The sequence below is a fragment of the Myripristis murdjan genome, chromosome 6 (assembly GCF_902150065.1).
Source record: "Myripristis murdjan chromosome 6, fMyrMur1.1, whole genome shotgun sequence".
NCBI lineage: Eukaryota > Metazoa > Chordata > Actinopteri > Holocentriformes > Holocentridae > Myripristis > Myripristis murdjan.
In genome coordinates, this window is record NC_043985.1 from 4,370,485 (window position 1) to 4,388,614 (window position 18,130).

The following is an 18,130-nucleotide window of genomic DNA, read 5'->3' on the forward strand; positions in this document are numbered from 1 at the left end:
CCTTGCCTCCTAGCACCCCACTACAATGGATCTGGATGAGTATTGTTTTATGGAGCTCAAACCCTCAGAAATTGACACGTGAAAAACTCAACAGCAACAGCTCTTTCCAAAAACAATGACATGGATACCCAGCATGATCCACAAGCCTCGGGGTGAAGAGTTTAGCTGGAAAATATTTCCTGCCAAAGAACACAGGCAAACTGTTTCTGTCCGCCCACAACAAGGACGAATTGGAGGTGGATAGGTGCAGTTTGCCGGTAGTGCTATTCTAGGCAGAAGAAATGGTAACTTCTTCCTCTTGTGTAGTATTGCAATCAACATAAGGAAAATGGCTAATTCGCTTTATTACAAGCTACAACTTATTTTGGATATGAGCTGCTGTTTTTAATTAAATTCATACAGCATGGGAGCAGCTCTGCGTGCACTTAAGTTTTATTCTTTGCTTTGTTTTTCTGTTTGCACCTGTTTTACATTTGCAACGTGTTGTTATTCTGCTTTGTGGTAGAATTTGTCCATATCTATATCATGTAACACAACACAAAACTGACTTTGGGAAATGTACATTTCCTGTACTTTGTAGTCCACTTCTCCACCAGTCATGTTTCTGTGGCAGAGGATGAATTTTTAAGTCTGTTTCTACCTTAAACTACTCACACACTCGCTGCTCTTTCCTCTGCCGATGACTTTATGGTTATTCATCCTGACTTATCATACTAGATACTGTGATCATGATTAATAATCACAATTATTAGTCCTGATAATCTCACAAACTGAATTATTTAGCTCCACTTTGGGCATTGTACATCAGCATCTTCAGTTACCATGGTTGTGCAAAGTGAACTTAAGTATTTAATCGTCACTGATATGGGTTCATCTTACAAAGAATAAATGTGGAAATAAAATTACCTGCCTGATCTTACACTGCATGAAATGCACAACCTTTCTTTTCAGCTCTCATGCATTCCTTTTGCTTTTGTTTATCACTGATTTTTGTTAATGGGTCATTTAATCAAAAGGTTGGTGAAGTACTAAATGTACCTCCTGTTGAGATCATCATGAGGCATCACAACAACCAACAGAAAAACTCAATTCAATTACATTTTTCAAAGAGTTAATTTATGACCGTAATTTTCAACAGTTGATGGCTGCAATCCAGTGTAATTACCTTGACTGAATGAAGGGTAAACACAAGTGAGACATTTAATATTTATATTAGGAACAAATGATTTCTTTTGTTTAAAACCATTTTTGTCTGTTTACACATGAATGAAATGTCTTTGGCTAGAGTTGAAGTGAGATGTGAAAATGAAAATGCTTGTTAATATTGTGTGTGTCTGAGTGTATTTATTCATTTATTTGCTCCATATAATGTGACTCATTCCTATTTTTAATGTGCAAGCGTGTGTATGTTGTGTGTCATTTCTATTTTCAGTGTGTGTTTATGTATCCCAGGTCTCTTTAGGATTATGTGGCCCTGATTAAGTGGGAAGCCAGATGTCTGCTATAGTTCTGTCCTAACCTTCCCACCCCACCCCCACCCCCACCCCTCTGTCTCTGACACATACACATGCACGTTCACTTTTACACACTTTCCGGCCCTCTAACTATTTCTCTTTCTCCCTCACAGGTTACGCTCTTTTTCTTAGCGGTACATGAGATTTATTTTCATCTCTCTCTCTCTCTCTCTCTCTCTCTCTCTCTCTCTCTCTCTCCCTCTCCCTCTCTCTTTCTGTCTGCCTAGCATCATTCTGTGTTTCTCTCTCCCACTGTTGAGGGGAACGAATGTGTTAAAGTGTTTGGAAGAGAGGCTGGCAGAATGGATGTGGGTGGATAATAAAGAAATACTCTGTGTGTGTGTGTGTGTGTGTGTGTGTGTGTGTGTGTGTGTGTGTGTGTGTGTTCTTTCCTGTCCTGTCCCTGAACCCTGCAATAACTGTAAGCCAAATGGAACCTGTATAGCCACATACACACAGATGAGGAGGAGGAATGGAAGGAGGGAGTATTGGCAAGAAGGGGGAGGCAGTAGTTGTTTTTCTTGCGTGTGTGTGTGTGTGTGTGTGTGTGTGTGTATGTCTGATGTGTGTGTTTGAAAAGTAAGACTGATTTTAAAAAGACTTATTCAATAATATCATGATGGCCCCCAGGTGGAGCATGGAGGAGATCATGTGTTTGGTCAGGTGTGTGTGTGTGTGTGTGTGTGTGTGTGTGTGTGTGTGTGTGTGTGTGTGTGTGTGTGTGTGTGTGTGTGTTAGTGTGTGTGTGTGTGTGTGGTGTGTGTGTGTGTGTGTGTGTGTGTGTGTGTGTGTGTGTGTGTGTGTGTGTGTGTGCGTGTGTGTGTGTGTCTGCAGCCAATCTCTCAAATTACTGGGCTTATCAGCCTGTTTTTGTTTTTTGTTGTTTTTTGTTTTATTCTATTGCTGCATTTTTCTCAGTGAGTTCACAAAACACACTGCTGACGATGAAGGTCAACAGAAGCAGTCACATGAGAGAAAATGTCAGAGGCTAATGTAATCTGTCAACAAGTTTGGTTAAAATAGGTCAAATAACCTGATGCTTCACAACTGCAATGTGTGTCTGTGTGTGTATGTGTGTGTGAAAGAGAGAATCCTTAGTAGTAATTTTAAATTTTGCTATTTTAACTTGTAGTCTTTTTGAAACAGTTTCTGTTGACAGCCATGTGATTTCTGGCAAAGAGCCAGAAATGGCCTGCGAGCTGTAGGTTCCAGACCACCAGTATAATGTGTGTAACAAAGTGAAACACACACAGAGAGTCTCTCCTGAGCACATAGAGTAGCCTATAGATCTGAAAAGGGGAGATACACCTGGTACAGATCTGCAATCTACTGAGTACACTCTTCTAGTTATATAATAAGATTTTGCATATATTAGCAGCTATTATATACATCAGTAATTTTCAGTTATTAAAGTGCATTATCACCCAGTGCTACAAGGATGGATGCTGCATCTTACTGTAGTGTTGGCTTTAAAACACACTGCTTGCCTTGGCTTGGCTTGACAGTGCTATAGTTTAAGATCAAGTTTTTTATTTTGGGCTCCAGTCACAGATGTTTGGTTAGAATGGTTGACTTTACACTGATTTGACCCTTACATAAGCTGTTGTATTCAACACTGACACTTGCCTGGTGTTGCACCTCCACTAAGCCTGCACTTCTCTTCCAGTAATCAGAACTTGTCTATGAAATTTTGGCTGTGTGAGATGAATCTGACCTTAAGAACTCCTGATTTATTCTACCCCAAAACCCCAGAGTTCCCTTTGTCACCTAGGAGAGCAAGTCACCACATAGCAATGGTTTACTCTCTTTCTCCCAGAATAAATTGCCACATCACCGTTGATTGCACGGTTGTACCTAAACCATCAACAGTGGGGTGAGATCCGGATGGCGTCAGGCAGGGATAAATGGCTCTTGCAGGGCTTTTGAAATAGCAAACAGCACAAAAACAAACCGGTGCGGCTCTAAAAGACACAGGCCCAGCCTGCTCTCAGGGATCTCCTGGTTGCTGGGTAGAGTGAATTTCACCCAGGTTTTCTGTTCTATCTTTATCCCTCCATTCGTTTCCACACTTGTCATCCTCCTGTGAGTAAGCTGTTGAATTATCCATGAGGTCTTAGGCAAGCTGAAAGATGGCAGTTGTACCTAACATGCTCTGAATTGGTGTATGGGCATAATGAAGACCCCCCCCCCCCCCCCCCCCCCCCCCCCCCCCAACCCACCCCTTTCCTTTCCACTGTCCCATGAATCAATCATGAAGTCAGAGGAAGCCCCCAACCCCCACCCATTTTGTGAGAAAAAATAATACCATACTGTTGTGTTGCAAGCCTGTGTTTTGAAAGTGAGGTCACGACTGCCGGTGCTGAAATTTCTCTTTCTTAAAATAGTCCTCAGCCTCTTCCCTCTCCTGTTCTCCACGGTAGCTAGCTAACTACCTTACTTTGATTTCCCCCAGTGCTAGCTAGCACCTCAGTCATGCACAGTGCTTTAGCTCTGTCACTGCAGCTTCTCAGGAGAGGAAAGACCCCATTCGTAAGCCCTATCTAAATATTTCATTGGGCATTGATAGCTTGAAGCAGTGGATCCCAAAGTTGGGTCTGGGGGAGCGCCAGAGGTGCTTGAGGCACTTTCAGGGGGTTCCCAGCAAAATGAATCATTTTCTTTTTGGTGTTATATCACTCCACAGGTGTTAGAACAATGAAATTATTCATAAGGCTGACTGTTTTGATCAAAGGTTTCACTGGTTGCTGCTGTGGATGTCACCGCACACTCAGTATAGACAGCTCTGCCACTTCTGCATCAATCATGTCTAGGAAGAGAAATCTTCTCAGATGAGGTTTGTTTGGACAGGATGTCAGCTGGGGTTTTGATGTGTATTTATTTGGAGCGTCCATGACACCGTTTAGAGAAACAGGGTGGTGAAAGGCCGGTTCAGATCTCAGACTTGCTCGGAAAATTTGGGTTGGAGGAGTGAATGAGAAACACTCTCTTCTCCCTGGATCATTACGCTGAACATGCCTTTGAGCAGCTGTACTGTTTGCTCATTGGCCAGCAGCAGAAGACTGTGGTTGTACTTGGCAGCTGCAAGTGTGATTGTGTGGTCCTGTATGACTGCAAAGCAGGGTGGTGCTGAAAGAAGCATGCTCAGTCAACATTACCTGGATAAACAAAGGTGTTTAAAAGACTAGATTATAATGCCACCATCAACGGCCTTTGCCATACTTGAATCACAAGACGATCTTTTTTTCTTCTTATTCTCTTTCTTGCCATTTTTGAAGATTGTGACCGAGAAAATAGAGCACTGTGTCATCACCTTGCAGTTTCCCCAGATATTTATTTTTTTTTTACAGACATTAGGCTGAGTTACAACAGACATAATCCACAGCCAATTAGCAGCTAGTGGTAGCACCTCCTTTCGAGTAACAACTGCACCTCTGCCCTCCCCCTCCTGCCTGTGTGAACCCCAGCTCCTTCTCAGCATCAGCCGGTGGTGATACGCACTCCCTGATGGGTTGGAAGGGGGGAGGTGGTGGGGGACACGATAGGCTCATTTGGGACAGTGGTCAGGGAAGGGTGGGGGGTGTCTGTTCCATTGTTTGAAGCTTGTTAGAGAGACGGGACCCTGGCAATTGGGTGGAGAGCCCTAGTTAAGCCTTGTTATCATCTGTGCTGCCCGTGCTGAGCTAACAATAACCGCAGTGCTCCAGATATAGAGTCTGGGGCTTGACTAGTCACTGAAATTCAATAGTATGTGAAACACTTGGTGAATAGATAAACCAGACCTTCCCCTTCCCCAAGTAGTCAGTATAATGAATGATAATTATAATTATCAATAATATGATGATAATAATTATTGTTACTATTATTTGGAATCAACATGTTTTAAGGTCAAGTGTCACACAGGTTGAGAGCTACTGCTCTGGTAGGGAGAATCACTCTGACTCACCTTAACTTGATGACTAATCACTTACTTGGTTATTGCCAAATAGAGACAACACTGAAATCATGTTTTTATAGATTAGCATTTCTGTCTACAACATGATTTTATCAGCTCAGCTTTCTAAGATCTATGTCGATCTCAGAGAAGTCATTTCTCCTCTCATTAAGCCTTGGTCTTATTTTCTTATCAAGATGAACAGCAGTTTTCCCATGTAAACAACCTGCATCCGTGTACATTTGTAATTTTGCTCATACTGACATAAAGTGTGTTGTTAACCCCAGTGATTATGTTAAATAAATTCATGACCCTCAAAGACGTTCAGAAAGTCTTGAATTATTAATGTTTGCAAGGTTGCTGTGTGTTTGTGTGGAACACCGTGCAGAGGCTTGGAGAGCAAAACTCTTCATCTGAATGAATGAGAAGGAAGGAAGGCAACCTTGAACAGTACATGCCATATACAGTATATCCTAATGCACATGCTTGAAAACCACATTTTTTATTGTATGGGACCAGTTTTGGGAGGGTGGGTAATTCAAGTGATGGATGACATTTTAAGATGCATGTGATGACCAGAGGTGCAGAAGACTGGCGATGTATCACAGATATACTGCTGGTGAGATAGACTGCATGACCATTACCACACAAGTATGTGAAATATGTGTGTGTGATATGATGGTTGTTTCACATACATGTGAGGTACCAAGAGTGTGTGTGTACCTGTGTTGTTTTGATCGATTGCTAGTGACCTGTATATGTGCAGGTTATTTGTGTGAAGAAAGGTATATGAGACATGGGCAAGTATCAAGTATGTGTTTGTGGCCAAACCTGGGCACAACTCTAACTGCATACAGTCTGACACCAGTGATTTATATTTATCTGTTCTGGCAAACATGTAATGTTAAGGGCTGTGTGTCTGATCAGATTGTTTAAGTGGCACTCACACACCAAAACCATTCTCTCATCTCTTGTTGTGTAAATGAGTATATCTGTTTGTATTGATGCATTTCTCCCAGCTGACTCTGTTTGTTTTCCCCTAGCTGGAGATGGAGAAGCTACAGCTCCAGAGTCTTGAGCAGGAGCACCGCAAGCTGACGGCACAACTGAAAGACGAACGTGAAAAGAACAAGCATATAGTGATGATGCTGGTGCGTGAATGCAAACAGTTAGCCACGCGGGTGGTGGAGGAGTCGCAGCGCTTCGACGAGCTCCAAGCTCGCCTGGATGAGGAGAGCCGCATGTCCGGCCGACTGCAGGAGGAGCTGAGCACCGAGCGGCAGCGCAGCCAACAGATGGAGGCCAAAATGGAGAAGCAGCTGTCAGAGTTTGACACAGAACGGGAGCAGCTGCGCGCCAGGCTAGGCCGCGAGGAGGCCGAGAGCCACAGCCTGCGACGACAGGTGGAGCAGCTCAGGACTGAACGGGTCGATGGGAAGGATGGTGCCACCATCAGTCAGCCTGCCGCTGCTACTGCAGCAGAAGCTGCTCTCACGACTAGCACGCCACCCAAACCCAAGGCCCTGACTTCTGTCGCCGTGGCCACAGATCCCATCAGCTCTCGGACGACATCTTGCCAAACTGACCTGGCCCCCACTGAAGTGGAGGGCACCAAGAAGACACCTCTCACCATCCCCGTCAAACCTACCCCTGCCAATTATGTGGGCCTGAGCCTGCCCAAATCAGCCGGCCGGGGGATCGTCCATAGCAGCTCAGGAGGACTGGCTCAGACAGAGAATGGCTCAGAAGGCCAGACACCCCATGGCCTGCCCAGCGGGGTCAGCCCGCGAGTCCAGGCAGCCCGCTACAAGTTCCAGGAACAGGACCAAAACGGCACAGCCTCCCAGAGTCCTCCAGCCCGCGATCTCTCCCCCACCAACCGTGACAACTTTGCCGCCAAGCAGCAGGCGCGTCACACTGTCACGCAGGTCCTCTCACGCTTCACCAGCCCTCCAGCAGGGGGCACTGGGCCTCTGCGTCCAGGCCTGCCCCACTCTGCCTCAGAGGGAGGCCCTTTCCCCAGCCGCCTGAGCCACCCCATTGGCCTCAAGTCACCCACAGTGGCCAGGATCGACAGGGGAAACCCGCCACCCATCCCGCCCAAAAAGCCTGGGCTGTCCCAGACCCCCTCCCCACCTCACCCACCCATCAAAGTAGTGGGGGACGGCAGCCGCTCTCCTGGGGCTGGGCTAAAACCAGCCACGCCCCAGCTGCCGCCCAAACCTGCCCTGGACCTGGTCCCAGCCCTGACAGCCTCTCAGGTGGGTGCCTGCCCCCCCTCCCGCTCCCCTGGGTGTGTCCAGGGGCCTCAGCGGCAGCCGGCAGCATGTGCAGAGTGCCCCCCTGTCATCAGCCCCGCCACCACTGTCAGTAGCCCCTCCATAAACCCCCCCTCCACCTCCTCCTCCGCTAGTGCTCCATCCTCCCGTAGCCCCTGTGCCCCAGCAGGCAGCCCCTTGGCAACAGCATCAGGTAAAGGGGCTCCACGCTCCCTCTAACTCCAGTTCTCCCCACTGCCTCCTCTCTTTGCTCCACTGTCTTTCCGCAGCGCTAGCCTAGCCTAGCACTCAGGTCACAGGGAACCTGGTCTAACCACAGGAATGCAGAGCAGAATAGCACGCGATTAAATTAAGTTGATCTCATCGATTCCTATCCCTGAACCCTAAATTACCACTTAGGATCTGATGTCTCTTGTCCTTGTTCACTGACTTATTCCCTCTCCACTCATATCTTTTTCTCTGCCCTTAATATATCCTCCCTTTTGGCGCCTGTCGTCTCCCATGTTGTCATGTTAGCCCTGTCGGTGTCACTATCAACAACCGGCACGGACAACATGTCTCTAACATGTGCTTGACTATTGCTCAACGACTCAAGGCTAGCTTTCCGACATCAGAAGCACTCTAGGGTTAATCGAGGCAAACCGTATGTTTCCCCTCTCCTGTATTTCAATGGGTGTGTAGGCTTCCCCACCAGTAACCCCTCTCCTCTCTGAAGCTGATGCCAGAGGCTGCTCTCTCATCCCCTCCCTCTTCCATACTCCAGTAGCATGCTGTGGCCATTCGTCCTCTGCCTGCAGTCTTCCTGTTTACCTTTCCATTAACTTCTCCAGCTGACCTCTGCCTCCTCAGCACTCTGAATACAGTCTGATGCTATGTTGTCAATGTCTTTGTTTGTGTTCACTCTGTAACGTGCTTGTACTTTCATAATTGGTTGGATTGTAAGGAATGATTACTATTGCCGTTATTGGATGGAAATGTTTTTAAACAAACATTTGCATTTTTTGAAAGCCCTGCTTGTGGCATGTAGATTTAACTTGATTGAAGAGTGTGCAGCTGGTGCATCTATTCATGTAACCTGGCTGCATGCACTGCCAAGATCTACACACTGATTTGCAAAACAAGCCATGAAGAACATGGAAATGTGGCACCCCATAGAAAAGATATGACATCAGTCATACCTTTTTACTGATACTCATATCATTGTTGATCTGTAAAGGAAAAGCTTCAGATCTTCTGATGTGGGATTACAAATGAATACATTTTTTAAAGAGGAGTGCCACTCTTCAAATGTTCTTCACAGATGTTTTAGTGGTTACAGTAGATGTAACTTAGAGTATATTAGTTGTCCTTCCATATCATTGCAGCATCTCCTGCTAGAGGATCTGGTAAAACCATGTCTCAGGCTGCTATAGAGAAATTCTGCCACTTCCTAGACTTATTTAGAACTTAACTTAAAACCCATCTTATAGTAAGAAAGTATGTTTATGCTCTCCTTTGAAGAAGGAGTTCAGCTAGCAGCCTCGCTGCCACCAGTCTTTGTACCACTGGTGTTCCTTACCGTAACACAAACAGACATTTTGGAAAGCGTGACGGTAACGGCTGTCGTTCTCCATGTCCTTGAGGCATGTGGCTGCACTTTGTTTTTCTTCTCTTTTGTGTCACTTTCCTCAGTATCTGAGACAAGGTTGCACTCTGAAGGTGCTCAGTCCATCTCTTCCAGACTGCTCACTTTTAACCTGCTTAACTTCAAAACAGCTAATTAAAACCACAGCTGCTCTCAGAGCAGCATCCCTTCATACACCACCTAACCAATTCCTCTCCACAGAGTAAAAGCAGTTTGGTTAGTAGTTTTAGCTAGGTTGTTTGGTGTAGTGGCTTAATCTCTTTTCTGTTCTTCACTTTATCACTTTTATTTCACGTGTGTTTGTACTTAACCATTCACACTGCAAGTTAATTGCAGAGGAATCTACTAAATTGTGTGTGTATGTGTGTCTGCATGGGCAGAGCTGAATTATGCAGTATGCTGTGTGATTGTGATTGTGGATGAATGGAGTGACAGATGGATGTCTGAGGTTTTACCTCATGGGATGACAGACTTTTTGGTGGAGGCACAGCACCCGAGCTCCACCACACTCCACTTGTTGATAAAGTCACTGTGACTGTGCTGAAGTTTTCATATAATCTGGGAAACCCTTGTAAAACCAATGAAATTGTTTGTATTTTCCAGGCGTGGAGAATCTCAAAGAAGTTCTAAAAGTGTTTACACATGCTACTTGTATTTCTATCTAAAATCAGACTATGATCAATTGATTTTCTAAAAGGCAGTTCCCATCAAAAATGGATGGTACCTACCAAGAGGTATTGCTTTTATTTTAAGTATACAAATATTTCCTGAAGGCAGAAATAATTTCATAGAGTTAATCCAATTAGACTATAAAATAAGTCTCAAATGGGCAAAGCCACTTGAGCCACAGTTGTTCCGGGTATTAAAATGAAGTCCAGCAAAAAAATAATATGTTAAAGTTTAGTGTGCTTACTGTGACTGCAAAAAAATTCATTCTTGTGATGCAGTACTAACTTATTAGTTGACATTTGCAGAAACACACTGTAATGTGTCTAGTGGTGGAGTTTCCTGCCGATAGTGATGTGACATTGTCCACATTTAAGAAGCTACAATTTAAATTTAAAGTATAAAGTGTGTTTGTCTGATTTGGTGAAGGATGTTCAGAAGTTTTCAGTTGTATGTAGGCTAGCTGGCATAGCTGACCTTCCAAGGTCTTTGCCTTGCACAAAACCATTAACAATGTGGTTGAAGCCGTGATGTTTGTGCTGTTAGGACCCAAGCAGCCCGAGCTGATGGAAATGCTGGGCAGTTCTGAGAGGGTCAAACAATGAATATATATATTTAATAATATAATAATATAATAAATATAATAATAATAAATTAAAAATAATAATATATTTAATTTATTTTAAAAATCTATATATATAATATATATATATATTTATTTGTCCTTCTTCATTTGTCCTTTTTCTGAGTCCAACCGTTTGGTACGGTTGGACTCAGAAAAACTGCGGTTCCTTGGCTCTGCTCATTGCGATTTTATCACAACCAATGAGATTATATCTGCCTCCAGAGCCACTTCTGCCTCCAAAAAAAAAAAAAAAAACCACACTCTCCTTGAATTGAGGAAGACTTTGATTCACAGTTTTGCCCATGTCCCACTGCTCAGACAGATGGTGCTGTGTGTGGGACTCAGGTGTGCTCTCTCCTTTCCTCCCAACCTGTCCACCTCCCTCCGTCCCTCATTTTTCCACACTTAGCAGTTCTAGAAAGTTTCTCTTCCTCCTCCTTGTTTAACCTCTGCTGCTCCTGCTCCTCCTCCCCCCTGCAGGCTGGTGTCCCTCCATAGTCTCTTCTCTAAGCAGCGGTGGGCCTGCTGCCCTGGACGGCAGGCACCCCATGCTCCTCCAAGCTGCTTCCCAGGGAAATGTCACTTTATTGTCAATGCTGCTTAACCAACCAGACCCGACCACCAACACCACCTCTACCATGAACACCACCTCTACCACCACCATGGAGAACAAGCCCAGTCATCTCGACCAAGACCACCACAACCACAACCACAATCACAATCACAACCACAACCACAACCACAACCAAACATCTGCCTTGTTTGCTGCTGCCCAGAATGGACACACAGGTACCTGACAGGATCTTCCTCTTAGATCAGTGAACACGAGTACATTGCTTGACATGAAAAAAGAAAAAGTGAATGTGCTGCTGGGTGGCACAGGTGGCACAGGTGCTATCGAATGTAGCTCACTGTACTAGCAATAGGTTTAAGAATTCATGGGTTCAACATGCTAATAAATCAAAGAATGTCCACAAGATTGTACTGTTTTGGTATATTCATTGCAAAACTATGAACATTTCAGTCAGATGCTGGCCCAATAATAACACAATAATGCCATACATTAGACCGTAGTATAATCAGTACATCAGGATAAATATCTTGTGAGCCTCACAAAGACATTTGGTGAGTCAGTGTATTTTTTTTTATTAAAATAGCATTTATCATTAGGAGGACACTTCTGTCCAATGCACTTTAGGTTGCCTTTAATGTGCATGTGTTTTGTAGCTCCTGTGGGAATGGAAGCTGTAACCTTGGAAGTTGTCAGTAGCTGGTTGGTTGATTGATTGTAAAAAGGTTTTTTTTTTCAAGGAATTCCCATAGGCTTGTATTGATTCTTATTTATTGATAGTATAAAGAAGTGATATGTAACACCAGAAAATGAATGAAATTTGCAGGAATATTCATTATTGCTTGAGCGTAATGGCTGTGTTCTTTTCCGCCATTGCATAGTGTATGGGGCCATATCTATACTGACACATTTATGTGTGCCCTTTGGTTCGGCACTGGCACATCTGAAGTGTGCAAGTAAAGTGCCAACATTAATTTGTTACTGGCCCACTTTCAAAGGATGATAACAGGAGCATCATCGCTACATAAATGATTCACAAGCAGAGTACACACCACCTCAGTACTCCAGTGGAAAACCAAAAGTGCTGCTGATGCTAGTCCCAATATAGATACAGCATGGCACTGATACTGTACCACAACCAAAGTGAGAGCGAGAGCTGAGCACTTGTCGACTGGAAAAACATGCCCCATTTTCTACTGTAGGAACTGTTTCTGAACCCCGGAACTACTTTTTAGGAAGCAGGAACTTTTCACCCATGTCTGCAGTTCTTGGGCCCCAAAATGGTCCCTGAGCTAACGGAGTCCTCTGGGAGTCCCTGGTGGACCATCTTGGTGAGGTTTTAGCCCTGAACACATTCCCTAATTGATTAAACATATGACGTGTGTGAAAGCGTCACACATGTTCCTCCTTATTTGCATTAACTAAGACTCAGGAACTTTTGCTCTGAAACATTGGGGTGGAACTTTTATTAAAGTACATATTCTTCTTATTGTAATTATTATTCTGCTCAGGTGCCTGGAAGCTCTCTGGTCTTCTAGGCTGTCAAATTTGCAGACATTTTAGGAAAGAAAACATTTGCTCACCAGTCACCAGTTTTCACATTCCAGCTCTCCAGCTTCAAATGTAGCTGTGAGTAACTCCTGGAATGAAAGACGTCACCCAGAACTCTTGTGATTAGTGTGTGGGCTCTATATGAATGCACATTATGTAAAACTGTTGTTACCTTTTGTGTGCAGGAGTGAATCTTGAGGCTTTTGTTAACACTAGCCTGACAGGATTCTCAGGAATTTCACGGGGTCTTGAGGGAGGGAAATTCTGGGTAAAGTTTTCTGCTTGTACCTCACATTCACACATGACCCCAACGCAGAAAGTTGCTGGAGGATTTGTGGGTGAAAGATCCAGTGCTGTTCAACACAGTGCTGTGCTGTTGGAAAAGCCTCTAATTTTATGAGCTGTTGCTGATCCATTATGTAGGCTGCCATTAACTGGAGATGGATTGTCCTCTCAAGGCTCTGACTTCAACATGGATGTTGTACATGCTCGTTCAGCTGACACACACACATACACATCACATAGTGTAATCTAAATCAGGCCCAACCCCTACAACACACACACACACGCACACACGCCTGAAAATGGTACAATTTACTTAACTTTGCTATTCTTTAGAAAATTGTGACTCAGTTTCCTGCAATTACTTTTTTATGCCTCAAGCTTAAAAAAAATATTACTCTTCAGACAACTCAAGTAACATCCTGAAAAACAGTTCATTAATTTATTGAATATTTTATTTATTATTGAAAGCATACTGCTAGGCCACCAGTACATACAGGTTGATAGTTGTGTAGCTTCAAAACAGAAATTGTCAGAGCCACAAAAGTGAAAAAATGGTTCGTAGAAATCAAGTACATTGTCATTTCTCTTTCTCTCTCTGTCTCTCTCCCTCTCTTTCAGAGTGTGTGAAGCTGCTGCTGTCTTATGGCTCGTCTGCTAATGTTTCGGATGAAAATGGATTCACGCCTTTACACTTAGCTGCCGCCCATGGCCACAGCAAGTGAGCTCATACACACCCGGCCTTTTCCACACAGTCCACCCACAAATAAATAAAAAAAAAAAACACACACACACACACTGTCTCTCTCTTGTGTTACCCTTCTGAAATAAATCACAATCAATGATATTGTTCTCATATCATTGTAGAATTTTGTATATAACCAAATCACGGAGAAGCTGCAGTGATCCGGTCTCATGCAGCGTGCTCAGACAGATGCACAGCTGGAAGCCCCAATGTGTGAAACCTTTCACCACAGTGGTTCAGTGCCAGCAACAGTGCCAGCTTGTCCGCTTGGCACAGTCACCACACCAGCTCCGAACGGCTGCGGCCACCTCAGTTGCTCTGTGACAAATATTATATAGCAGGCTGTCAAGTTAAAACAAGCTCTGTGTTATTTGCAAAGTGGATCCAGAGCTCTCTTGGGGTGGTTTTTGGGCTACGTTAAGCAGAGTGTAGGACAAACATTGGATAGCTGCCATTTACGTCGGTCTACAGTGTGGCTTCCATTAGTGCTGCTCAGCAGAGTAATTCACAGTGTGAACCTCACCAGAGCGAGGATTATTAATTATCTCCAAAGATGATGCAAATGTCTGTCTTTGTTTCTCTGCTGCATGCACAGCCGCTTCTGAACAGTCGATATAATTCCATGATGAATCCCAAACTGACACTTGTCTTTAGCTGCAGACGTTCTGACAGCCGAAGAGGTGTGTGTTAGTGTGTGTGTATCTGTGCGTGCACATCCCAAAAGAGCGATGCCCAGGACCAGCTGAGGAATGTGCAGTGTTGTAATATCTGATCATGGTGTTATAAATAGAGTGGGGATATCCAAAAGGCATGCCAGCAGAGACACACACACACAGGTCATTTGTGGGGTTTACAGTGTTTTTTAAGTGGGACCGGGTGACTCAGTGGTGGTGTTATTAGGCAGGCTCAGCTTTCCTCAGATGACCTGCTCTGTCGCTGGGCAGGAGTGGCTCCCTGCCTTGCTAATGGTGCAGGAGAGCAGGCTGGGGTGATTGATGCCTTCCCTTGTCTCTGAACAGGTGCTGCTTGGAGTTGGAGTGTGCACGTTTGATATGTGTGTACTGAGCCTCCTCTCCTTCCACTTCTCTCTCTCTCTCTCCAGCTTGTGTGTATTTGCATGCACAGTGAAAGTGTATGTATTACGGCTGGGCACCATGGACAGAATCAAATAATGCAATATCCTTGAATGAAAACTTTGATATCAGTGTTTTGATGATATTGCAGGGAAGACTATTGGCACTTTCATGAGTTATTTACACAAAGAGGTTTTGCTAAACAGTCATTATTAATGTGGATATGATGACCAAACAGTTATAGGCAAATAAACTAAACAGCTAGACCAGTCTTAATAAGTTCAGAATATTGCATCCCTTTACTGTAATGCAGCCTTTAAAACCAGGAAAAGATAACATTTGTGCCAGATCACGATGCTGAAATATCCTAAATCCTAGATAATATCTTATGTCTCGTGTCCCAAAATTGATAAATACTGGGGGGGTTATGGTTCAGTAAACCCATAGATTGTTTTGTATTGTGGTTTTTAGATCACGATTTCAGTTTCATTTCAGTTTGTCTCGTATATAAGTGAGAAAAAAACACCACACCACTGTATTTTGTATTTTCATTCATTTGTCAAAAATAACTTTTTTCATTCAGGCATTTGGGATAACAATATGAAATCAACAAATATTCTTTCAAAGACAGAAGTCTACTTAGACTATTAAAAACAAACATAAAAATACTAAATAAGTATATTCATTAATTCATCAGCGAAGTGTATGGTTAGATAGCTCTCATGCATTTTTTATTTTTTTAATTTTTTTTAAAGGTATAGTTCGGTTTTGCACCATATTGAATGGCTTTATATCCATCATAAATAAATAAATACACACAAGCATACACACATATACTGTATGTACAGTATATGTAGAAATCTGTGGGTGTCTGTGTACATTCACATGTGTTTACAACCTTTATCTCCGCTGCCCAGGTGCGTGTGTGTGTGAATATGTATTTTGGTGCTTGCATGTCTTGCTAACCTCCTCGTCCTCCTCCTCGCCGCAGCTGTGTGGAGGTGCTGCTGTCTGCAGGAGCTGCTGTGGACGAGGCGGCGGCGGGGGGGCAGACCTCCCTCTTCCTGGCCAGTGAAGCAGGAAGGTTGGACTGCATCCGTGTCCTGCTCGGCGCCGGAGCCAACCGCTCGTGCACCACCACCGTAAGTCTGGCCCACCGGACTGTCTGCGTTTAAGTTAAACACTAAACCACTTAACCACTTCCTGCTCTGAGGGCGGCGCTGTTGGCTGGTATCACTGGGAAAGTAGAAACTCCAGCCGTTGGACATGTTTTGCAAGTGTTGCTGGGATTTCTTCTTTGCCACTAGATACCTTTACACATGGGAAGGAATTTACTCTTGGCTGTGCTCCATTAAAGTTGTAGTAGTAGTAACACACCATACCCCAAGATAGTGCAGGCACCCCTTGGGCCAGTTGGGAACAAGATGCATCATCCCTCCATGTTTGATCAAATCGGACCAGTGGTATAGCACTGATGGCTTTTAAAAGGTTGACCTTTAATTATAGTGCTGCCAACAGGCCATCCATCCGTCTGTCCATAGTCTTCTGACTTCATCGTGTGTGGGACAATTACTGTAAACAAATGAGACCATGGTTAAGATGATTGGTAGCCTCTGTCATGCCAGTGGTATTGTTAGTGCTAGTGTTTCTTAAAATTAAAAGCACATTTCCCATAAACCCTGTTTTCTCAAGTCCCAGAGAGGATGTTGCCGGTTGTCTTCCTTTCACTTCTTGGCATTGGCTCCATGTGTGTTTGTTTTCTCTGCTTTTCTACTGAAAAGGATGTTGGAAGTGATTTTTTTTTTTTTTTTTTCATCCTCTGGCCTTTTCCTCTGGCCATACCAAAGCTGTATCTCTGGTAGTGCAGAAATAACAGTGCCCTCCTCCTGTTATGTGCCAGAAAGCGATTTTCATATCTGATGTAAGCGTAAGCGTAACAGTATCGCCCATTTTGGTTCCCCTCTGCTTCTGACTACAGTTGAAGATGTAGGGAGGAACTATGGGTTTGGGCTCCATTTATCTGTCTGTCTATGCAGTTTCTGAGCCTCTGCTTGACCTGTTTTGGCAAAACTTAGAAGAATGATGGATTTTGACACTGGGCCCTGCCATTTTGATTATAAATCTTATTCGCCCACTACAAAGCGACCAACAGGCCAGAAGAGCAGCAGTCTCAGACACTACACATCACCACACAGGTTACAACCTGAAAATATTAAAAATGGTTTTCTCCATGCACATAAACATAACTAGAGATACCTTCCTAAAACATGCAAATGTTTAAATGTTGATTAAATTGTTAAAACATTGTGGGCAATAATCATAGAGTATGATTATTATAATGTACTTAAAATACTCATTGATATGATAAAATAAAGATATTAATGCTGGGACTGGGATATTGGAAAGCCATTTGCAGTTGAAAATTTTGTCATTTCCTCATGAGTGACATCCAGTTGCTGTAGAAAGCAGGGTTCTCTAGTATGTTTGTCTTATTTACACTATTAAAACAGACATATTATGGAACTTATTTTCCCTTTTTTGATAGTATATACTTTGAAATATCTGAAATATTCTTTTTTTTATGTGACTCAGTTTCTTCCTCGTTATCATTGGCTCATTGTTTCATCCTTAGCCAACCACAAATAATTCATTTAACTATTCTCAGGCGCTCAGTGCTCTAACTAGTGTAAGCTTACTGATGCATGGGTTTCCTCGGTCTCCATGGTAACCTAGGGGCTGTTCGTTGCCCTGGCACCATGTGATGACACCCGATATTTAACTGTTGAGTATGTGCTACATTTAGCCTGGCTTCCCTGCCGGGAAAGGATGCTGCCATTGTTTCTGTTGGATGTCGTATATCATCAGCACAAAGGCATTTCCATCCTAGCATTAGAAACAGTTGGCCAGTATGTTGGGTTAACGATGATGATTTTATGTGAACATGAAGTTATAAAATGTGAAAATTGTAGAGACTGAATGTACCATGTATGTGCCAGTGAGTTTACTTATATATGTTTATGTATGCACATGAATGAGACATCGGTGGACACAGTGGTTTTCAACCTGCCTTGATATTGTAGGAATAAACATGCAGAATGGCAAATTTCAACAAAAAATTTAGAAAAATAAGGATTTTTTCTGATTATAACATGGAGAGACAGGAAAGACATCACAGTTATATTGTGGTGTGCACCACAGACCACTGAGCCGGCAGGGGGCCTGACATGCATCGCAGCCATGGAGAACCACCACAGTTTTAAACAAAGTCC

At 43.6% G+C, this 18,130-nt stretch overlaps 1 protein-coding gene across 2 annotated transcripts in view; it reads left to right on the plus strand.

Annotated features, from left to right (window-relative positions):
* Window positions 1-18,130, plus strand: part of cttnbp2 (cortactin binding protein 2) — an 84,546-nt gene that overhangs the window by 46,929 nt on the left and 19,487 nt on the right. For both annotated transcript variants that reach the window (XM_030053278.1, XM_030053279.1), the window contains exons 4-7: window positions 6,489-7,917; window positions 11,120-11,428; window positions 13,665-13,764; window positions 15,853-16,003. In XM_030053278.1, coding sequence (XP_029909138.1) covers window positions 6,489-7,917; window positions 11,120-11,428; window positions 13,665-13,764; window positions 15,853-16,003 — 1,989 coding nt within the window. The remainder of the gene's footprint in view (window positions 1-6,488; window positions 7,918-11,119; window positions 11,429-13,664; window positions 13,765-15,852; window positions 16,004-18,130) is intronic.